The sequence below is a fragment of the Cibotium barometz genome, chromosome 2, assembly GCF_041138505.1.
Source record: "Cibotium barometz isolate CiBa-2024 chromosome 2, ASM4113850v1, whole genome shotgun sequence".
Classification (NCBI taxonomy): domain Eukaryota; kingdom Viridiplantae; phylum Streptophyta; class Polypodiopsida; order Cyatheales; family Cibotiaceae; genus Cibotium; species Cibotium barometz.
In genome coordinates, this window is record NC_141047.1 from 7259531 (window position 1) to 7283628 (window position 24098).

General features: G+C 40.5%; 1 protein-coding gene across 1 annotated transcript in view; it reads left to right on the forward strand.

Annotated features, from left to right (window-relative positions):
- Positions 1-12653, forward strand: part of LOC147640596 (Transport protein particle (TRAPP) component) — a 66374-nt gene extending 53721 nt beyond the window's left edge. The window contains exons 4-5 of the mRNA XM_086813347.1: positions 11979-12161; positions 12281-12653. Coding sequence (XP_086669473.1) covers positions 11979-12161; positions 12281-12403 — 306 coding nt within the window. The 3' untranslated portion in view covers positions 12404-12653. The remainder of the gene's footprint in view (positions 1-11978; positions 12162-12280) is intronic.
- Positions 12654-24098: the final 11445 nt, after the last annotated feature.

Sequence of the window (24098 nt, forward strand, 5' to 3'; positions counted from 1 at the left end):
CATTTTTGGACCAGAAGGTGATGCATAAGGCATAGATACATGTGCCCTGTAAGCACGAGGCATGGCTGGCCCCTCAACATGCATTGATACATTTTCAGCCATAACTTTTCCCTCACGAGCACACTCGAAGGCATGAGTGGCATGAGAGATACGCGGAATACCTGCACCAACAGAAAATTGCAGCCCATGTTGCATGTGTTGTGCATGTACATTTTCAGCCGACAATGACATTTGACATACATTTGGACCACTGCCATAAACATTGTATCCTTCACGGGCTACATGAGGTATTCCTGCATGGCGTGAAGTCACTGATTGTTCCTCTCCCATCGCATGGAGGTTCATCCTCTTAGACATAAGTTCTCGTTCGGATACTTGTGGGGATTCCAAGACATGTGGGATGGTTGCCTTTTCTGCATAGGCATCCTCGGTACGAGCCAAGTATGCACGTGCTGCATCCCTCGGTTGCATGTGCAACTCTTGAGCAATCGTTGCCAGTGCATGATCCATATAAGATTCAGCTTTCTTGGCCTTCAAACGGTCATGTACCAATGGATCCTCGCGGCGATAGAGATTCAATTCTTCTTGTTGTGCATGGAGAAGAGCTTGCATACGAGTAAGTTCAGCCCTCAAAACTATGGACTCTTCTTCTTGTATCTTCTCTTTGCCGTGGGACGGCTGTCCCACATATTCATGTTGCCTATCGTGCACCACATGAGTTTGCTCATCCTGTAAAGCATTGGAGGCATGCATTTCATTGTCCCTGCCTCTTGTATTAGCATCTCCAACATTCATTGTATGGCTGTCCATAATGTTCTAAGTGTAGAGATAGCTAGTGTTCACGGTGATCGTCTCTCACGATAGAAGTGAAAGAGAACCGTATGCTCTGATACCAATGTAACTTGGTTGAACACAAGGCTAATCAATACACTTAAATACACTAAGATTTGAAGGACACTTGCTCAAATACAAGAAGTAAATTGCTGAATTGACAAGAGGCACACACTGAGCCGGAACGGCCGACCCCTCCCTTGAGTAAATTGTATTACTTTTGGAGAAATTCAATACATAGTTTCACGGGCATCCATTGCCAAATCCTCCATGCCAATGCATATGAAATTCAGCATTTAGAAAACAATGGTATGTCGATGTAGATCACCAAGGAGCTGCCTTGATGCCCGGCCCGACTTCAGTGCCCATATTCTCTACCATTGGCTCTATGTTCTACCAAGCAAGGTAGCAGCATCTTCAAGAGCACATAGGACAAGAGAAATACTACACAGGGCGGCTAAACAAGGAGTCCTGCCCTTCTACTGAGTAAGTAATGACAATACATTGTCCAATTACCTTACCAGTCTTCATAGAAGTTGTTGCAAGCGGAAGCCTTCGCGTTGGAAGCTTTAGAAGTGTTGATATCTTCGATTTGCCGCAATCCTTCGCGACAAAAGTCTTCAAGAGGATGAAGGGAACCTTAGGAAAGCTTCCCCTATGGTTCAACTTGAGAAAGGAAGGCTGAAATTAGGGTTTTCAGCAAAAAGACTAGAAATTACAGCAAAAATGAGAGCTGTTTTGCTGAATTTCAGTCATTGGGAGTGAGTAGGAGAGTGATTAGCACTTGGAAACACTCTTGGAAGCTTGGAAAACACCTTAGCAAGTTGGGTATGGCTATGGAGAGCTTGGAAATGGAGAGAAATGGTGGAAAAACAGAGTTTTCAGCCTCCAAAAATCCTCATGAAGAGAAAACACGAATTTCTCTTAATAAGTAAGTGAATTGGGGTCCAATCAGGTGAAGGGACATGGGGAGATGCCCATTTATGAGTAAAAAGGGAGGATCAGGTCCTGGACATTGAGTCTTGTCCGCCTCGGGACTTCAGTGAGTGTGAACTTGGAAGCGGTCATAATTTATAAGTGACTTTTGGGCGCCCAAACTTTAATGAAGTGGGAACGCACTCACTTATAAATATTGGCTAAGTCCTAAGGGCTATTTGAGCCTAGATTGGGTAATACTTACCACCTGTTCACATGCCACACAACCATGTCAGCAGACAGTTTCACACGCACGGTTCACGGGCGGGCGTCCCCTTACCCGGAACTACACATTGGTCAAGCAAGCATGAAAACAGCACGCAATTTCAATTGCAAGCAAGCACATAAAGATGCTATGCAATGCAGCATTGGCATGAGCAATTTCCGTTCATGAAACCATATAAGACCAGGCGTTTCCAGGCAAGTATATGCGATACCAGACCCAGTGGAAAGCCAATCCTCCAGGCGTTTCCGGGCATGTACACAAAGACACAAGTCCCAGCGGAAAGCCAAGTCCTCCAGGCGTTTCCGGGCATGTACACAAAGGCACAAGTCCCAGCGGAAAGCCAAGTCCTCCAGATATTCCGGGCATGATAACATCAAGTCCCAGCGGAATATCATATCCAACTATACAGCATGACACGTGTCAATCACCTGCATAGGCATATTCCATAAGCCATGGACACCAATCCAATATGTACATAGTGTGAAAGCAAGAGTGAACCATTCGGGTGGCCAAATGGTGACAGGTTCTCCTACTTGAGGCGAAAATCTCAAAAGAGATGTATGGTGCTAAAAATGGAACTAGGTTCCTAGCCTCAGCAAAAATAGGTGCTCAAAGTGGAGGGTGTAGTCCTACCCGAGTTGAGACTCAAAAGTGGATGGTGTGTATGTTCCTGCGGTAGCACAATGTGATGTAACACTCTGATAGCATTGAGCGGGAGTGTAGAAAGGCACAATGCCTATTGTCGAGTGGGTGATAGGTGATTGAGAATACCTCGGTTAAGAGGGGGTGTTGAGAGATGTAATCATGGTGTATGCGTGAATGTGTGTAAGTACCCTAGAGATGCAAGATATTGTGGTAAGATAAGAATGCCACATATGATATTGTGTGGTGTGTGAATGTTGAGAGCCACATAAAAGAATATGGAAAAGGGAGTGTGACATGGCATGATGCTGTGTAAAGTGGGATAAGGCTAGAAGGCCTATATCATTGTATGGTTCATTGTGATATGCAATAGAGATATTGTGTTGAGTGTGCAATCTCTCTCTCTCTCTCTCTAGTCATGGAGTTTCTTGTGTGGTTTAATCCACCTTAATCTTATGCTTAATCTTGTGTCTATCACCATGATCAATCCCATATTAGGATTGTTAACATATACGACCATTACTCTCTCTCTCTCTCTCTCTCTCTCTCTCTCTCTCTCTCTCTCTCGCTTTCTCTCTCTCTCTCTCTCTCTCTCTCTTCTCTGTCTATGTTGATTGTTCTTGCATTAAGTGTTTCTATGCAGTGCTTAGGGTTGAAGAAGACTCCCAGAGCTTCCGCATGTGAAATTAATTATATGGCTGTCCATAATGTTTTAAGTGTAAAGATAGCTTGTGTTCGTGGTGATCGCCTTTCATGATGGAAGTGAAAGAGGAAACAATCTTTAGGAGAGCATGCAAGACAAGAGAACACTACACAATGTATGTGAAAACGGGGTCTTGCCCTTCCCTCTCGCTACTTGCTACCATAATTGGTCATGTGAGCTTACTAATTGCAAATAGAGTTGATGACAATAGAAGTCTTCACGATGGAAGTGTACACAAGGTTGAAATCTTTAATTGTCGCGATCCTTTGCGACCAAAGTCTTTAGGAAAGTGCAGGGAACCCACGTGGGTAGTGTCGGGATCTTCACATGTCTCTCAGCCATCTCAAGCAGATCTGCCATTGCGGGGATGTAACTGAAAAGGGTGGGTGGGTGGGAACAAAGAAGAACTTAAACCTGCAAGTGGCTGTCCAGCAAATCAGCTCGCCTTTCTCTTGCTTCTCTTCCCGAACAGTCCAAAACAGTCCACCAATCAACAACACAACAGTCCCCCTCGCTCACACAATTCCCAAGAACTATCAAGAGCCTAAAGCTCTGATACCATGTCAGAATATGCAGCGGAGATGATGACAAAATCTGAGAATACAAGAGCAAGTGCACTGCAGAAAAAACACAGCAGAGAGAGAGAGAGAGAGAGAGAGAGAGAGAGAGAGAGAGAGAGAGAGAGAGAGAGAGAGAGGCGTGTAACTCTGCTCTATATACACAAGAAAATCCCGAAAACATGATACAATGGCATGGGGGCAATGGGGCCATTTTATATGGCTCCAAACATGCAGTCGGCCTGCATCAAGGACAGCCGACAGGACAAGAAAACCCACGACCAGCATATGTGAACAGTCGGCCAGCAGAAAAGGTGTTGGCCTGCATCTGATGTGTGAACACATGCATACTGATGCAGTCGGCCAGCAATTGGGTCCTCCTGTCATCACAGGGCAGCCACCCAAGCCATGGAAAAATGGGGAAAAAATATGAAGAGGGGAAAAATGAGAAAACACCTAATACGGGCGGGCACACCCACAGCAGAGGCCTTGGTGTATATGTATAGGACAGGGGATGACTTCTAACAATAGTGAGAAAGCAAGGGTGGACCATTTGGGTGGCCAAATTGTCAAATCCCCTCGGATCTCCTCGTGATCGTTCTTGGTACGAAACTCGAATCCTGCAAACAAACGAATAAACAATCAAGGGGGTGCAGGCCTGACTCACCTCCCAATCATGACAGCCGTGGGCGAGCCCACAATCTTGGCTGTCCCCACCTAGCCACGAGCTGAGCTAACTAGGATGACGTACCGACCAATCTCCTCCTCGCGACGTCCCATACCGTCACGAAGCTGCCCTCGCGGGCCTCGAGATTGCTGCCCCCTCGGCTGTCTGCACTAGATCCAGGCTCCAAGACCATAGAGCTCTCACAAACTCGCGAGACTCTCTATATCCCAATAACTAACCTTGGCCACCCTTTTATAGGCTCTTGGCCGCTCATCGGGCGTCCACACTTGGGACGCCCGCCCATCCATACTTGGGTGCCCGTCCGTTAGTATATCCCTAACTCAGCTCGTCAATCAGCCTGCCTAGTTCCAAGCTTTCCCAAGCCTCGAAACTAGTCTTGCGTGCGTGTAGCGCACGGTAGATACACACTGTGCACATGACATACTCCCCTTCCTCTAAGAGCTCACCCCTAAGCTCACTAAAAAGCCAGGGTAATCTCTCTGAAGAGCAGTCAATGTCTCCCATGTAGCGTCCTTCTCAACACGATCCTTCCACTTGATCTTGTATTCCGTGATAAGCGTATTACGTAATCTTCGTTCACGAAATCCAAGAATCTTTTCAGGTTCGTGCGGAACAAATGTCATGTCCTCGACATCTATAATTTCTTGAGGAGTAACTAACCGATTTGCTCCACCCAGTACTTCCTTAAGTCTACTGACATGAAATACAGGATGAACTTTCACATGAGAAGGCAAATCCAATTCATATGCAACTGAACCAATCCGTCGTGTAATACGAAATGGTCCACAGTATCTAGGAGATAATTTCGGAGATCTACCTGTCCGTAAAGTCTCGGAATCTTTCGGAATTCGCAAACACACCATCGTTCCTTCAGAGAACTCTCTGGGTGAATGATGTCTATTAGGATAAAACCTGTCTCGGTCTTGAGCACTTCTAACAGATTCCTTTGTAACTTGTAACATTTGCTGCATATCTTGCAAGAAATTACGTGTGCATCATGCTGAAGTCCTGAGAATCCTACTGTAACAGGTGATCTAGGTTGAAAACCATACATAAGCATGAAAGGACTAAACCCTGTACTTTTATGCTTAGTACTGTTATATGCAAATTCTAACATAGGAAGATAATCCTCCCATGAACTCTGTCTTTTGGATACATATGCTCGAAGCATATCCTCCAAAATCTGATTCACTCTTTCAGTCTGGCCATCAGATTGAGGATGATCAGAGGAACTCAAATTCAAAGTTGTTTCCAACTTCTCAAAAACAAGTTTCCAAAAATCACTCGTAAACTTAGAGTCCCTATCACTGACTATGTCCTGCGGTAACCCGTACAGTCTAAACAATTGCTCGATAAACTGCCGTGCTAATTGCGTAGCTGTAATAGTCTTCCGGGTCGGTAAAAGTCTAGCCATTTTTGTCAAGCGATCTACCACAACCCAAATAGAATCGTGGCCTTGATGTGTTCTTGGCAATCCGGTAATAAAATCCATGGAAATACTTTCCCATTTATTACCTGGGATTTGCAAAGGATGCAACAACCTAGTCTCTGTCTAAAGCGTTCAGCTTTATTTGCCTGACAAATTTGACACTTGAGAACATAATCTTCTACATACCCTTTCATCTTTGGCCAATAAAAAGTGTGTTTCACTAATGATATTGTCCTGTGTACCCTAGGGTGTCCAGCAGAAGAGGCGTCATGACACTCCTTAAGAATCTTGGACCTTATGTCCGGGATCTGTGGTACACAAATTTTGTCATTACGGAATAGTAAACCATTCCGAATCATCCACTGGCCTCCTGCAGCCTGAATGGTAGACTGCTCAGTCATCGAGTCTTGGTCAATCAATGAGCTCCCGTCCTGGATCTTCTGCCAAAATGGACCAAAATAACTATCAGTCTTGCAAAGCCCTCTCAATGATTGAAATAAGTCAGTAGAAATCTCGGTGTACGACAAAGTATTCACCTCTCTAATTCGACTAAGCGCATCTGCAACACTATTCATGGACCCTTTCCGATAACGGATCTCAAAATCAAAATCTTGCATTAACTCCGCCCAATGAGCTTTTCTTCCTCTCAAATCATCCGCATCACACACATACTTGATTGACTGATGATCAGTCAATACCACAAACTTGGAGCCATATAAATAATGTCTCCAAACTTTGAGAGCATGAATCACAGCATAAAGCTCCTTCTCAAGGGTTGGCCAACAAGATTGAGTGTCGTCTAGCTTTTTACTTTCAAAAGCAACCGGTCTACCATCTTGAAATAGTGTAGCTCCGATAGCATAGTCACTGGCATTAGTTTCAAGAACATAAGGCCGACTAGGATCGGGTAAGACTAAGATAGGAACTTCCTTGACTTTATCCTTCAAGAGTCTGAAGGCCATATCCAAATCGTTATTCCAAGTGATAGGCTGATTTGACTTACGTCCATGACCTTTCAATAAGTCGGTCATCGGTAGTGTGAGCTGAGAGTACTCTCGTACCGATTTTCGAAGAAAAATAACAAAACCGAGAAAAGAACGAAGTTGTTTCACTGTTCCCGGTATAGGCCAGTCCAGAACCTTCTGAACTCGATCATAGTCAATGCTCAATCCATCTCTAGTGATCTTGTGTCCCAAGTAAATGATGTCGGTCATAAAGAACTCACATCTACTTAACTTAGCATAGAGTTGATTCTCTCTTAAAATAGATAAGACAATCGTGAGGTGTCTGACATGATCCTCAAGAGTACGACTATATATCAAAATATCATCCAGGAACACCACCACAAATTTTTCCAAATGTTCACGAAAAAGATCGTTCATCATTTGCTGGAAAGTGGCTGGAGCATTGGTTAACCCAAAAGGTAATACAAGAAACTCGTAATGGCCATACCTAGTCCGAAAGGCGGTTCTTTCGACATGCCTTTCATGAATACGTATCTGGTGATAGCCAGTACGTAAATCTATCTTCGTGAAATATTTTGCTCCTGCTAACCGGTCAATCAGGTCATCTGATCTAGGGAGAGGATAACGGTTCTATATGGTCAGCTTGTTCAATCTCTTGTAATCTGTACACATTCTCCAAGTGTTGTCCTTCTTTCTCCTAAGCAACACAGGTGCACCCCAAGGTGATTTACTTGGACGGATCTGGCCCATCCTCAAATAATCTTCGAGTTGTTTAGCCAACTTATCTTTCTCAGCTTGGCTTATCCTGTAAGGTGGAATACTGACAAGATGAGCACCAGGGATCAAGTCAATAAGATGATCTACTGCCCGTTCAGGTGGTAAACCCGATGGCAGTTCCTTAGGAAATACGTCTTGAAATGAATCAAGTATCTTCTGTAATTCTTTGCTTTCAAACACACTCAATTCATTTATATCCATGGAAGGAGTGAGAAAGGAAGAAAGTGGAATCAATACACAATGGAAAGCGGTATACAAAGAAGAATCCACTATATTTCCAAAATCAATTGTATTTACAAGAGGTCCCTGAGAGGGATGAATACAATCACCTAAAATACTATACTTGGTGTCCCTATGCTGAAAAGAAAAAATATGACTAGACCAATCTATCTGGACTTGAAGAGTCTTAAACCACTCAATGCCTAATAACAAGTCTACATTTTCTAGATGCATTACATAGCATTCCAGAGTATCTTTGTAGTCCTGAATCTGGATTGGAAGCATCTCCACCTTTCGATCCTATACTTGCCTTCCCGCAGGTAGGCGTACCTCATAGGTATGATCGTTGGGTGTCGTATCAAGACTCAATTTCTGCACAAGTTTGTAGTTAACAAAGTTGTGTGAGCTACCAGGGTCTAGAAGAATGTGAATCTTATGGCCAGTCACTTCTCCATAAACTCGGAGAAGATCATGCAAGCCAAATACTTTAGAATTGAACAGACAATTAGAACAAGTACTAGGGCGAGAAAGTACAGTAATTGACGTACCTATCAAAGACAACTGGTTAGCTGCCTTTGGCTTGGGTCCTGCGTTTGTCTTGGTATCCTTTTGCTTTGGGCACTCGTTACGTATGTGTCCTTTTTCTTCGCAGATAAAACAACGTCCTTCCTTCTTGAGCTTTAAAGCCCTAAGGAGTCGTTTCTTCTTCGCTGGTGTCGAACTGGAATTCTTGGAAGGTTGGTCCGAAGACTTTCATTCAGTCGTGTTAGCCATAAGTGCGGAGAACTTTCTTTTATTCTTGTTCCCCTGCTCGGTAACGGGTTTCGACTTGGAAGAGACCATTGTATCATCATAGATACGAGTTGAATGAATGGCCTCGTCCAATGTTTTGCATTTGTTATTTTTTACCTATAAACGGTATGAGTCTGGTAAACAAGCTACGAAAAACCCCAAAAGAGTAGTGGGATCCATCTTTGTAGCTTTCATCTGCAAGTCTCTAAATTTCTGGAGGTAGACCTCATAAGTGAGGTACTGCGAGGTCATGGTCAAAGCTGAAAACCGGGCAACAACATCATAATCATCCTCTTTCTTGAGGAATTCTTTCTTGAAGACGTCTTCGAATTGTGCCCAAGTCATTGGCTTAGGGTTGAGTTCCTTCCACCAAAGCAAAGCTTTGTCGGAGAGGAAACCTGCTGCTAACTGGATCTTTTTTTCATCATCATATGGATGAAACTGAAAGTGAACTTGCCACTTATGTAGCCACATGTCCACGATCTCCTTGGTGCGCTGCTTTTGCTCGCCCCTGAACGGTTCCGGAGTAATGTTGGGGCCTAAAGCTGAAGCCAAGGTATCCATACCCGAGAAGTCCACTTGAGGGGGTTTATAAAGATTTCCACAAAAACTAAAAGCCCCTAAAAGCTATTTTTAGGTTTTGCTTTTGTTTTTTTTAAAATAAATAAATAAATAAATATATTAATATATATATATATATATATATGGATATATATATTCTAGGTTCTTAAAAAAAAATAAAACACCTTTGAAACCTTGGAGGAGGGGTCTTTTAAACTTTAAAAATAAAATAAAATTTTAAACTAAAAAAAAACGAAAGCTCTAAAAAAACGTGGGCTTTCCTTGTTTTTTTTTCTCCTCCTGGATTAGACCCGCCGGCGTGCTGCTGTCCTGCTGACGTCGACCTGCTGCCGTTGCCAACTGGTGCCGGCGCTTGAAGTGCTGTCGGCGCCTGTGTGCAGCCTGCGTGGGTCTGGGCATCACGGCAGTGTGGCCCTGGGCGCCTGTCGGCATGGCTTGGGCGCTGCCTGGGTTGGCTACGCAAGCCTGGCCGCCTGGCATAGGCACTGCCTGGGCTGGCTACGCAAGCCTGGCCGCTTGGCTTGGCAGGCCTGGCCGCCTAGTCATGCAGGCCTTAGGCCGCCTGGCCACGCAGCTGCCTACACGGCCTTGGGCGCCCGCCGCCAGCAGGGCCTCTTTCGACCAGTATGCACACCCGCCAGCAACACGTCAACCAGCACTACTCTCGCTCTCTCTCTCTCTCTCTTACGCGTTGAACCAAAAAAGCATCGTGCTTTTCTGTTTTCTCTCCATGCAGTTCATGCGATTGCACAAACAAATCTCTTCTCTTCTTGGCAAAGCAAACGACCCTACCATCTACCATCCCCATCAACATGGGTTTCTTTGAAGAAGAAAAAACACATACTGAATCTGAAAACAGCAGTATGCACAGAAAAACAGCAAGCTTTTTAACACATCTTTCTTCAACCTCATCTTCTCTACCTACCGACTTGCTCGTTCACGAGGTATGCTCTGATACCACTGTCGAATCCCCTCGTGATCGTTCTTGGTACGAAACTCGAATCTTGCAAACAAACGAATAAACAATCAAGGGGGTGCAGGCTTGACTCACCTCCCAACCATGACAGCCGTGGGCGAGCCCACAATCTTGGCTGTCCCCACCGAGCCACGAGCTGAGCTAACTAGGATGATGTACCGACCAATCTCCTCCTCGCGACGTCCCATACCGCCACGAAGCTGCCCTCGCGGGCCTCGAGATTGCTGCCCCCTCGGCTGCGTAAAGCAGGTGCGCGTCTGCACTAGATCTAGGCTCCAAGACCATAGAGCTCTCACAAACTCGCGAGACTCTCTATATCCCAATAACTACCTTGGCCACCCTTTTATAGGCTCTTGGCCGGTCATCGGGCGTCCACACTTGGGCGCCCGCCCGTCCATACTTGGGTGCCCGCCCGTTAGTATATCCCTAACTTAGCTCGTCAATCAGCCTGCCTAGTTCCAAGCTTCCCCAAGCCTCGAAACTAGTCTTGCGTGCGTGTAGCACATGGTAGATACACACTGTGCACATGACACAAATGGTGATAGCCCAACTGTACCCCCCATGGCCGCCTTGGTTGCAGCTCTACCATGTGACCCACAACCACTTTGCTTGCACCATATGTAGTCCATGCATGAGCTCCCTTAGGCAAATGATTATGTGCATGACCCATAGCTACATACTAAGCATTACAAGAAACACACTGCAATCGTGCAAAAAACATATTGCTACAGCACCCGTCAAGAAGAAGACGTGCATATAATTAGGGTTTCTGCATTTTAGGGCAACCGGGACAGAATACCCTCTTACATGTGTATATATACCTCTCTCTCTCTCTCTCTCTCTCTCTCTCTCAGAGGCATAGAATCAACACGCATCCTATCTTGCCGGCAAAAACAAGAAATGCACGTACTTCTTTGGAAGATCAAGACATAGGCAAGACACGCAAACCTTGTAGTTTTTCCGCCTTCATGATCGGGCAAGCTCTGATACCAACTGAAATATCCCTTCCCAAGGATCACGTGATAACCGGCTAAACACACAAGAATAGAACAACATAGAAGGGTGCATGCAAACTCACCTCCCAACCGTCGATTCCATCTGAGCCATGGGCTAAGCTTCCACTCTGCACCTGCCAAACCAGTCAGCCTTGGCATCCCATACCACCATAGCCTGTCACAAGGGACCCTTTGTAAACCGCCATGTCTATGGAAAGGGTTGGACTGCTCTGGTGCAGGCACACACCAACAATCAAATCAGATGACAAGCATGATAAACAATCAATGTGGGAAATACCGCAATTACCCTGCTTTGACGAGAAATGTACAAGCAATTTTTGTCCGTATGGCGTTACAATGGTCAGGGAAGGTAGCATCTAATGTAGTGTGGATAAAGAAATCACCCTCAAGTCTTAAAGCATTTTCTTTTTAGGTGTTGAAAGGTTGGGTGTATAGTTTTCAAGCAGCCCAGTTTTTTGACTGAACTTTTGTGGGTATGTGCATGTCTATGTTATAATTTTACAGCTAATCTGTAGGTTTAGATGGGCTGGTGTTTTATTTTTGCCACCAATTCTTCTTTTGCTGAACCCTTTTAACCTATGTGAAGGTGTGATTATGTAGGTAGGCTTTAAAATGTTCTTGGGAGTGACTGCAACAGTCACAAACTGGGATACCGATGGCACTGAATGCAGTCTCATCCTGGATGACAATCCCCTTGTTGACTTTGTGGAGCTGCCAGAGACTTGCCAGGGCCTCTATTACTGCAACATGTTGTGTGGGGTTATCAGAGGTGCACTTGAAATGGTAAACGCTTTCCTTTGGCCTGTTTTCTGGATGAGATCACGACCAACTCATACCTTTGCGTTATACACCTTTTTAGCTGTGCACATATCATGATTGACTATTTACTACTTGTCTTGAAGGTATCTATGCGTACGGAGGTTAGGTGGATTCGAGATGTCTTGCGTGGAGATGATGGTTATGAAATGAGGCTGAAGCTCTTGAAGCAGGTAGCAGAAGAATACCCCTATAAAGATGATGAATAAGAGGGTCAACACGAGAAAAAGGCCCTAGACTGCCATTTAAAATTGTAGTTTGTCTTGGAGGTTTCCCAAATTTCCAAGGCTGACCTTTGCATAAAGACATATTTTTCACTTTTAAGTGTAGTTCTTTGTAATGTATTTACATGGATAATGGCGCAAATTTATGCAGAGGCGATGGTGCTTGGTGTTTCTGAATTTTGCATGTTAAGGGTACAGTGGTGCAATTAAAGTAATGAGCCTTTAAAAAAAAAAAGGGGAATGTTTCTGATGGATGCCAGCGGTGTGCACTGTGTGGCTCAAATGTGGCAAGGCATTCAAGAATATAGCTTGTGACGCTGATTTGGCTTGAGAAAAGTTTTATTTTCAGATCCCAACTGTATTTTGAATGAACAGAGCAGCTAATTTTTGATCCAAGTTTTTTTAATAACTTTTTGTGTCTAGGTTATTTGTTAACTCACGTGTTCCAGAGAAACTTCTGTGCCATACTGTCATTGCTGTCTATGGCAAATTTGGTTTCATACCATCATAGGACCGGAAAGATTTTATAAAATAGTTTTCTTCTTTCATTAGAAGACAGCAAGGTGTGGCAACCAAGAATTCTGAAGCAGGCTCCTTACAAACAAAATCTAAGCTCAATGGTGGGTGTGTGCTTCGCATTGGACACATTTGTTTAATAATAAGAGGGGGTACTGAAATACATGCCCACATGGATAGATTCGAACCCTGTACCTCCCATTTGGAAGGCAGCCTTTCTTTTAAAAATGTTCAAAACTTTTGGCTTTTCCATGCAGCCCTTCTTTTCTTTCTGTGCACGTGTCTCTCTCACCCACTCAATCCTCTCTCTCTCTCTCTCCCCCAGTGAGAGCTATATTTATGTTTTCATTCTGTTTTACCACTTTGGTCTCATAGGCCCATTGGGTCTTTAGTAGACGCTTAATATCTCTCTCTCTCTCTCTCTCTCTCAGATCTCTGTCTCTGGCGCAACCCCTCTTCTTTGCATTACCATAAGCATGATTTCTTTGCATGCCGCGTCTCTAAGTTTACAGAGAGCTTGGCTCAGCGGCAAGAGGATTAATCTACTAGGGATGCTTGTCCGGGCTGTTTTGTACCATAAGGGGCTTCGCCTCTGAAGTCAACGCTGGAAAATCCTTTGCGTTGGGAAGAGTATCAATTACATGTCTGTGGATGTGTGCAGAGAATTTTCCTGGTATCTGCATGATAGCTTAGCTAGGTTCTTCCCTTGCAGATTGTAGCTGCAAGCATAGCATGCGGTCCACTTCAGAGCGTCTGAGGCAGAGAGAATGCGTCAATACTTTTTACTAAATAATTTTTCATTGTGGATGGTCAAGGCTGTAAACATGATTCTTTCAGATGCTTCAAAAGCCTTATAATAAAAAGATCACAACATATGCGAGTGTCATACACGTTGCCTGCATCTAACAAAGTGCTAGCCATAGAGTTCAAAGCTACATCAAGTTGCTTGCATATAACAAAATAGGAGACCAAAATGATAAAGGGTGAAGTATTACAAAGTTCATACCCGAAGTCCAGACACGATACACATGCTAAACTTTAATGCACAATATGCTTGTTTATAACTGTTTCAATTCTCTCTTGGTATAGAAAAAAAGCACTTGATCGGGCTGAATTTTTAATTCTTCAAATTTTTAAATTCCAAATTTCAATTTCACTTCAATATATATTTATTGTTCTGCCACTTGAAGAGAAGGGAGCATGACTCGGTTGCGGCTTGAGGCGTTCCATAAGGAGGTCTTACACAACATTCATAATGAACTATTGGGTAATGGGGTTTATATACAAACAAATTGCATTTGTATTCATTTTGTGTGCAAATTATTCATAAAGTGAATGCATCCTATCTATTGAGCATAAAAAAAAAATACTAGTACTCAACCTGCACGTTGTTGTGGTATGTAAAAGACATTAAGAAGCAAAACACAAGAATGTTAGCCGGAATACAAATGGTCAAATTAGGAATGAAAGCCGAAATACAAAGGGTCAAATCGATGGGACTTCTTTCTCTTATTTTAAAAAAATCCATGATTTCTTTTTTTCTCTCCTCTCCTTGTGCCTTGGTTGTCCATGGTTAATAAGTAATAGATAGAATATATATCTAAAATAGATGTTTTGTATCCCTTTTGGTGTATAAACTAGACATTTACACATAAATTAGATACTAGGTAGCTACTTTTTCACTTTCATGACATGAAAAAATATACATCATGAATGGAATCGTTATATGTGGTTTTAGTTCATTAGCTCTTTTAGAGGCTAGGTGTAGTGTTTGGGGTTTGCTCCTTAGTCCCTTTACCTATTTGGTTCAAAGTTAAAGCCATAATTCTCCTCATTAAGAAGCCTTGAGTGTTCCCTTGGATGATGCCCTTGTCTTGGTTTGGAGCCTTGTAATTGGGGATTGTATGAAAAAGTTCTCCTTGCATAGTCTACCAGTTAAGGCTCTTGAGGTGATTGTTATGCGCAGAGCATGATCTATGCATGCATAAAGCATACTCTTTATGCATGCTTAGAGCTTGCATACTCTATGCATAAAGAGCACACATAAAGAGTATGCATACTCTATGGCTGAATAAAAAGTATGCTTGCTCTATGGGATGCATGATCTAAGGCTTTAAGAAGCCTTAGAGCATGCATACTCTTTAAGGATGCATGCTTTCTCTATGGATGTGTAGAACTCCTGTAAAGCATCTAGGTGTCTCTGTAACCCCCTTTGGTGAGTCTGAAATGAGTACAATGTCATCTGCATGTAATAACAAACCAACAAGTAACATTATGCATAATTGAGCCTACTAAAATAAAACCTAACAGGGACAAAACTTGGCTATGCTACAATGAGCTTTACTATTCTAGATAGAAAGCTTGAGTTAATTCTTTCTTGGTTTATTATAGTTTTGGGTTGAGTGAAACAATCCCATGCATCTCTAGCACAACACTCATGCATGCATACACTTGTGTGCCATCTATATAATTTTGGGTTGAGTGAAGCAAACGCATGAGAGGCCTCACTAAGTAGTTAGCATTTGCAAGGAGAGTATCAATGTCAATAAGGTGTGTGCTGATCATTTCCAAGCTCCTTTCTCCCTACTAGAAATGATATGTTAGAACCCAGGCTAGCTCAATAAAGATAAATGAGCAGTGTAAGAGAGTGCTCCCTGCAACTGCCTAACTGTTGCTCCTGGGATTTGTTGACAACACTAGGTTGAATATCTTGAATAGCTTGTCTACCTACTATTTTTATTGTTCTAGTTGCTTTGAGGATGCCCATATTGCCCCAAATGAAAGGATTTTCTACCCTTTCTTCCCTCTAACGAATACAAGTGTCAAATGAGGTCAGGGTGGGCTGGCCTCTCACAAGCTGATTATGTCATAGTCACAAAGCAGCAGCACGCACACCACCCTAGGGAACTGAGCAACGTCGATGGTTGGGTTCCCATCTCCTAGCCCGTTGCTATTGACTTACCATGCTCTTACATATGGGATAATCCACCACTTCAATTTCTCTTTCGAGTTATGCGACAACTCGAGAGTAGCTACAAAGAATTGCCACCTCCAAAAAATTACTAAACATTTAAAAAGAATTATTACATTCTTTTCCCATACCAGTGAAGATAGAGAACAAAAGCAAACAAGGAAGATTATATACCATAAAAATGACTTTCCCTCTGATATCTCATGTACTATGCACATGCACCCAAGATACTTGCTTTACAATATTGTTGTTAAGAGTGTCCCCACCAACGATGTAGCCTAGTTGGTAAGGAAATAGAGTCACAATGTGACTTTATGGGTTCAATCTTGCTCACAGCATGACTGGTGGATGTGCTTGCTATAACATAAACATCCTACTTTAAAGAGTTATCAAAACTATGCAACTCAGACCTTAAAAAAAAGTATATAGTAGGCACCAAGAGATGATAGATGAAGGAAGCCCTTATGATCCATAGAAAGCATACAATTGCACCTTGAATAGTTTGACCCTTCCTTTTCCAAAAAGGTGTCCCTCTGTTCACCCCTCCTTTCTAATGTCTCCAGTAAGATCACAATTGATATTACACTATTATGTTTAGACTTAGATGTGTGATTTTTCGTGGACAACCTTGGATTAGGATACTTGGGTTAAACCAACTTAAGGGGATTGATATATGGCAAAGAAATTGTGATGTTCTTAGTTTAAGGTCATTGTGTGCCAAGAGTCTATGAGTTTTTCCTTCGTTGATGGGGTTCTGGAGCTCCGTATAATGAAAGAAAGAGTCCACCATGCTTAATGAGTTTAGGATATTCTCTATGTTAAACCCTAGAGTACACCATGAAACATTTTTTCTCTAAGTAGATCCTTGACGTAACAATACTTGATTCTCTTGTGTATAGTGGTCAGGGGTGATAGGCAATATTGAGGCGGCTTCCTCAAAGCCTTTCTTATTCGATGAATATGATAGTTATGAGTTTAAACCTTGACTTTTAGTCAATTGAGGAAGCCCTAATTAACATGTGATTATTGACCATTTAGCCACCACCTTTACTGTTAAAATATATATTAAAAAAAGTGTTAATATTTTTAGCACCTGTAAATAGTTCTTGGACTTTGATACCAGGCCTTCTAATATGTCAATAATTACTAGATAATTATGATTGGCTTATCAAGCTTTTAGTATAGAAACTCAATTAATCACACCAAGCTTTCTAACTTGAAGTCCCAACTATCATCAAACTTTTTTATATGAAAACTAGAATTAAGCTAGCATGAAGCTTCTTGTAAGAAAATTAGCATTAAGTTTCATCAATATTATTATAATAAAATTAGCATCAAGCTCAATTATGCAACAAGAATAACAACTATGATCTCAACTATCATCATGAGATGAGCATCTTTAAAGAAGATAGCTTAACATGTCATACATGAGACCATGCATCTCTGAAGAGAAATCAATAAGAAGGATTATTTAATGTAAAAGCAAGGTCAAAAGCTTAGTCATAACATGAATCTTATGAGAGGCATTCACTCTCATTTTTTCATTATCAACTAGCATTCTACTCAATGCCTTGAATCATCATTCTAATAAAGAATCCTTCTTCTCAAGCTCCACTAGATATGAAAAGATATTTACTCATTCACATTAATTAGCATTCTATTTCATGCCTTTAATCGTCATTCCAATGAAAAAGATAAGCATGCATTCCAATCCATGCTATTCAAGCAAAAAGATAAGCATGCATTCCAATCCATGCTATTCAAGCAAGCATTCATTTTTCACATTAAGTAACTAGACATGTAAATCTTTCTAAATAAATACTAACATTGCTTTCAACTTATGTCATTAAGCAAGCTACTAAGCATGAAACATTTTCTATTTAAGAAAGTAAGCTTGCATCTACACATACTATCAAGAAACCTTGAATCATTCTACTTAATGAAGAGAAAAATGATATTCACTCCAACTAGTGTTTAATCTTGTATCAAATATTCTTTAGGTAAAAATTGCATAAATGGTAGAAAGAACTAATCCATTACTCTCTAATACTTAGGGGAAAAATTTCTTTAATCAACAAAACAAGTGTTTAAACATTTATCATATACATGCTTTATAATTCTCGAATATTAATCTAATATCAAATATGAATGCCCAACTTCAAATAGAGTGACACAACCTTCAAGATAAATGCCTAACATTATCCTAACACCAAATATGAATGCCCAACTTTATAAAGAGTGAGCCAACATTCAATATGAATGCCCACCAACATTAGCGAATATCAAAACATGAATACCCAACTTCAAATAGAGTGATCCAACCTTCAATATGAATGCCCAACATTAAATATAAATGCCCGAATTCATAAATAGTGAGCCAACATTCAATATGAATGCCCAATGTTGGCCTAACATCAAATATGAATGTCTAAATTCAAAAAGAGTGAACCAACATTTAATATGAATGCCCAACATTGGCCTTACATCAAATATGACTGCCAAACTTCATAAGGAGTGAGCCAACATTCAATATGAATGCCCAACATTGGCCTAAATTATATTCAATATGAATGCCCAACTTGAAATAGAGTGAGCCAACCTTGAATGCCCAACATTAACCTAACATTAAATATGAATGCCCAACTTCATAAAGTGTGAGCCAACCATCAATATGAATGTCCAACATTAGCCTATTATCAAATATGAATGCCCAACATTAGCCTATTATCAATATGAATGTCCAACATTAGCCTATTATCAAGGCATAAATGAGTCATGTGGGCACATGTGAAAAAACATCAATCCGAGGAGTATCTTTTTGGTGTTTAATATTTTTTGCTCCCTCTTTTTTGTGTAAAAGGACTAGAGGCAAGGAGGCTTAGTGAGAAATATAAATAAAAAGGAGAAAAGGTTATTAGGAAAAAAGGAAAGGAGGATAGTTAAAATTTTAGTGTGTATGTTAGGAGGTGGGTTAGTTTAGAAAAGTTAGATTCCTTTAGTTAGAAAAACAAGCAAAGTTATTTTAGAGATAGGGAGTTTTGAATTTTTAAGAGAGCTAGCGGATTTTAAAGAAGAGAGTGGGAAATATAGTGAGAATTTAAAGAAGGGAATTTTGATGGAGGTAGGTTGGGAGGGATATTGTAAGAGGGCACAATATCCTTGGCCTCAATAGGGTATTCATTGGTATTCAATGGACAAGAACACGACTTTACATTCTTGAGAAGTTCACTATATGTAAACTATCTATATCACGTGCGTTTAAAGCCTAATTAAAAAACCCCTTAACTATACATTTTTCATGAATAAAACACACCCTTTTTTTATTCAATATGTAAATACTCCCTTTAAATGGTACCCTTCTGTATGTAAAAAATGTGTTAATTTTTTTTATCCCTTCTATTGAACCCACGTGCTACGCTTACATATTTATGAGTGACCCCCCGAGTTTACATTTTAGCAAAAGTAGGGCATGCAAAAAGATGCAAGGCAACGTGAGTTTATTATAGTACTTTTTTTTTCTTACTCACAAGTATTCCTCTTCTAGAATAAAAGACGGACATCTTAGGAGATGTTTCCCAATCTATTCCTTTAATTCTATATTTGATGCACTAATCATTCTCTCATTTTACCACATCATCTAATGCTTTTATGATAGTAGGAACATTCTGCACGTTGGAAATTTCTCCAAATTTAACCTAGAAAAAGTTTTATAATGCCAATACTACTTTATAACTTCCTCTATGTCCTAACAGGATAACCACTTTGTTTAAATTTGAGTAAATAAATGAATCACTCCAAATGCTTTAGCATCTAACAATAAGTGGGTTTGTGATGTGTCTTGTATACCTCTACACATGATAATCACAAATTGAAAAATGGCTAGTTGATATTGATTCAACAATATTTACACCTATTTCTCCTTCTAATGCACATGTCCGAATTAATGTACACTAATCAAGTTGATATTGAGAAACAAAGACCCATGTCTTGTAAGTGCATCCAGAACCTATCCACAAAAGTATTGCTAGAAGAGATATACAACACCAATTAAACATGTCAAGTTGATATTGCCCATGTCTTGCAAATGCATCCAAAACTTATCACCAAAAGTATACCATAGTGAGTGTTATATAGTAAGTGTGGTAACATGAATTAAAAACTATGTACCCATATAAGACATAATTACTAGATAAGTAAAGAACATGTAAAATAGGACCACTTCTAATTTTTATCCCAACCCAAGTGACCTAATGGTCAAAAAAGAGTGACAATGATGAGACATGGACCAAGGAATTGGCATGAGGCAAATACCACAATGATGACTTGACAATGCCACATGAAGAACATTAACATAGTCACTTGGCCATCAAGAGTCACCACTAAGAATGTGCAAGAAAATATGTAGCTTCATGAGCTAAGGTCTAATCTTACTCATGTCAGGATCTTCGCAAGAATAGTAGAAGAATACTACTTCAGCAATTTTCTATGATCTTTGATGATACTATATCTTCTGCAATCTATGAATGACATTCATCTTTTGCGTTTTGTCTAAGAAAAGAACGCGAGCAAGTGAGAAATGAAAATATATGATCACAAAAGTCTATGTTACTAACTAGATGTAATGCTTAATGAGTCGATCAAAAAATCGATCATCATCTATTCAACATTTTAATGATCACATGCAACATACGGTTGTAAACGTTTGGTGATATCAAAAAGAAATAATCACCATTTAATCAATGTCTACTCATAATCGTATGCATGAATGCTTGAGATCATAATTCAAGTATAAAGTGCTACATGATGGTAGTGGTGGCTGCTTTACTGTTAGAGATTTCAGCATAAGAGCAAACGCTAAGCCCATTAGGTGGGTCAAGGTAGAAACCCGTATTGAACATTTGTTTGGAGATTTCTGAGTTGAAGTGGTCTGTACAGTGGGCACCATCCCCACAGGATATAAGTTCCGGGGTCAGAGCACAGGAATGAACTAATGCTGCATTGATTTGAGTTATCGAAGTCATAAGGAAAATGAGGCCCGGCACCACAACATGCATCAAGAGCACTGGTGAAACCTGTTAAAAGTCCATAGGTTAGCTAATAACATAATTCAATAGCTAGTTAGCCAAAATTGTGACGGTTTCCTTAGTAATATGATAGAAAATTAGAAAGTATATAGCTACCAAATGATGCTAGATTCCTCATAATATGAATGTGAGCACCATAATAGTCTGCAAAGAGGAATGTGCCATTAGTGTATATTCTTCTTAGGCTTTCCACTTCATTGAGCAACAATACACCATGGTTGTAAGCAACAATATTGTAGTCGCGCAAGCACCCATCGTTATTCCTGGTGGCAAGAAGGTTTGGTTCAAGAAATCTAGACAAGCAACCGATAGGTTGGATGTCCAAAATTAAGAAGTGGCTTGCCCCATTGATGTATAAGGTCTGTTGTATAGCATGTTTTTAATTAGGTTATGAAAGGTAAACATGGCATTCACTTAAACCAATAATTTCTTTGGACTTCAATAGAGTTTTTAGATTGGACAAGTAGTTCACCAAAGCAAGGAATAAGAAACATTACCTCTACTAGTTGTCTTATCTTTTGAATGACAAAAGGCACAACGGTTGCATTGATAAAACTCGTTGAGTGGGTGCTCGAGTTAAAAGCAGATGTGTAATCATTACCACCGATCCAAATGACATATAATCCATTAGCAAATGAAGCTCGGTTCGGCTTGCCTACACACAAAATATACAAATTTTGAGACAAGTACATACATAGTATATGGATGCACATGCAAAGTATTCTAAGTTTCCCACGTGGTAGTGTCTCGTGTGCGTGCTCCACTTCTGCTTTAAGGGTAAGGTGCCATAAGAGTTGCTCGTCAAGATAGCTATCATCGCTTGAGTAGATGTGAAGGCTATTAAGTTGGGATCTGTTGAGCGCAGTTGCTCCGACAAATGGCATAGTTAACGCCGGTGGTGAAGTTGGCTATGGTGTGGTATTGTGGAAGGGGTTCAATAGTGGTAGACCCAAGTATGTAGCTGCACACAATAAGCTTCTCTTAGCCGACCCGATCATATATATATATATATATATATATATATATATATATATATAGATAGATAGAAATAGTTGTATTTGTATATAATAATAATAATAATAATAAACGTGAGAAATTCAAACATCAAAGAACGAACCCAAGTATTCAATCACCAGGCGGCCATCGCTAAAGCGGCAACAACACCAAATCATGCTTAAAAATAATGTCAATGTGATTGCAAAAATCATGGTAACCTAAAAGAACTCGAACAAGGTGAATTAATAAAAACTAACTGAATTCTAGCACCACTAACAACCATCCTAAGGCCTCTACAACCAAAATAAAGGTAATCCTATCATTGTGATTCTACACAAATCACAGCTGTGAACACGGATGGCCTCACGGCTGTGATTCTTACACCTTGCAGAATCACATCACACAAAAATAGGTAAAATCCACTCATAAGAGCCCTTAGGCTACAATGCATAAGAAATTGGTATGTGGCATCAAAAGCTCAAAAATATCAATTTCAAACATCGTGATTCTTTAAACCTGTAGAATCACGCCATTTAAAACACCAAAATCTTGAGCCTCCATGCTATGTTACAATTACATTTTGATGCATTCCTTTTGATGGATTTTCACTCGTGATTTGGTCAATGGGATCACAGTAGCAAATCAGCATGATCACGGCACGTATAACCAAGCCAATGGTAGGCTACCATGTGTCACCCATGTATTAAATGACAACCAGTGTGATCCCATCAACTATAGTTGTATCTTTTTTCCTTGCTATTTTCATAGTTTCTCTATTTTTCGTGTCTACTATAACAAATTGATAGTATAGCAGTGTTATTATAACTACAAGCCTTGATGAATGTGGGGGTCATTTTGCGACTAAAGATACTACTAAAAATGCTAGCGAGAGTGCTACTTAGTAGATTTAATAACAACAAAATTTTGCTACACTGAGTAGTGAAATAACATTGTTGAATAGCAAAATAACACTATTGGATAGCGTTATTTTGCTAGTGTAAGCGCTAGTGTAACAAAAACAAACTTGCAAACAAACAAAAAATTAGAGAACTCTAGGTTGTTTTGTGATGGGGAGTTCACGCAGAACTCCCCAATCTGCCCCAGCTTTTAAAAAAAGCTATCTATCCAAGATTTTTTTAAAATAAAGAGATAGTAGAAAGAAGTGTGGACAAGAACATTAACACAAAAATATATTTACTGAGTTCATATAAAACATAAAGCTAAAAGGATGATTAATCATCATCATCCTCATCTTCATCGTCATCCTCATCTTTGAAATCATTTTCTTGATCTTCTAGATTGGTCTTCTTCATGTGCATAGTGCGGATCATCTTCACTTTCCTACATACATGCACACATGAATAAGATAACTATCAAATAGTAAAAGAGAACATATACATAAGAAAAAGGCTTATATATTACTTACCTCGTCAACTGTAGCTCCCAAAATGGACTCATTCAAGGGAACACCTCACAATCTGCATCCATGCCCATAATTGCTTTTTCGAGGGGCTGTATACCCATAATCAGATTCTTCCTTTGTTGGGGCAACCAACCTCCCTTTAGAGAAAAACTAAAATAGAAGGTCAAATTAATGTTAAGAGAAGAGTGAAATATAAGACCAAATTAGATTAATTCAAAGAGTAAAATATACACTTATAAAATGCACATTGAAAGAAGATTTTCCTCCCGACCCAAAGTGAGAATCTCCTTGCTTCCATAGTCTTGAAGTAATTGCCGTTGCTTGTTTGTATGCATGTAGATTCTTCTTTACAAATATTCGTATATGCCTCCACTCCTCTTGTGCGTGCAAACACTAGGCTTCTCTGAGTTTGACTTAGCAACACTCTCTTAATGTTTGCTCTTCTATTAAAGAGAAAAAGCTTCATTCTTCTTTTCATAAACTCGTCTAAGAAACCAAGGCATGTATGTGAGACGAAAACTCACTTTTTAGTACATTAATAACATATTACTTTAAAACTTTATCTTATGCTTTGATGTTTTTAAAACAATTTTAGAACTCTAAGTTCACAAGCACATGCATTCGGTTAATTACTTGTTTTCCTCTACTATCCATGATAAGCAACCCATCCACATCTATACTATATGGTAA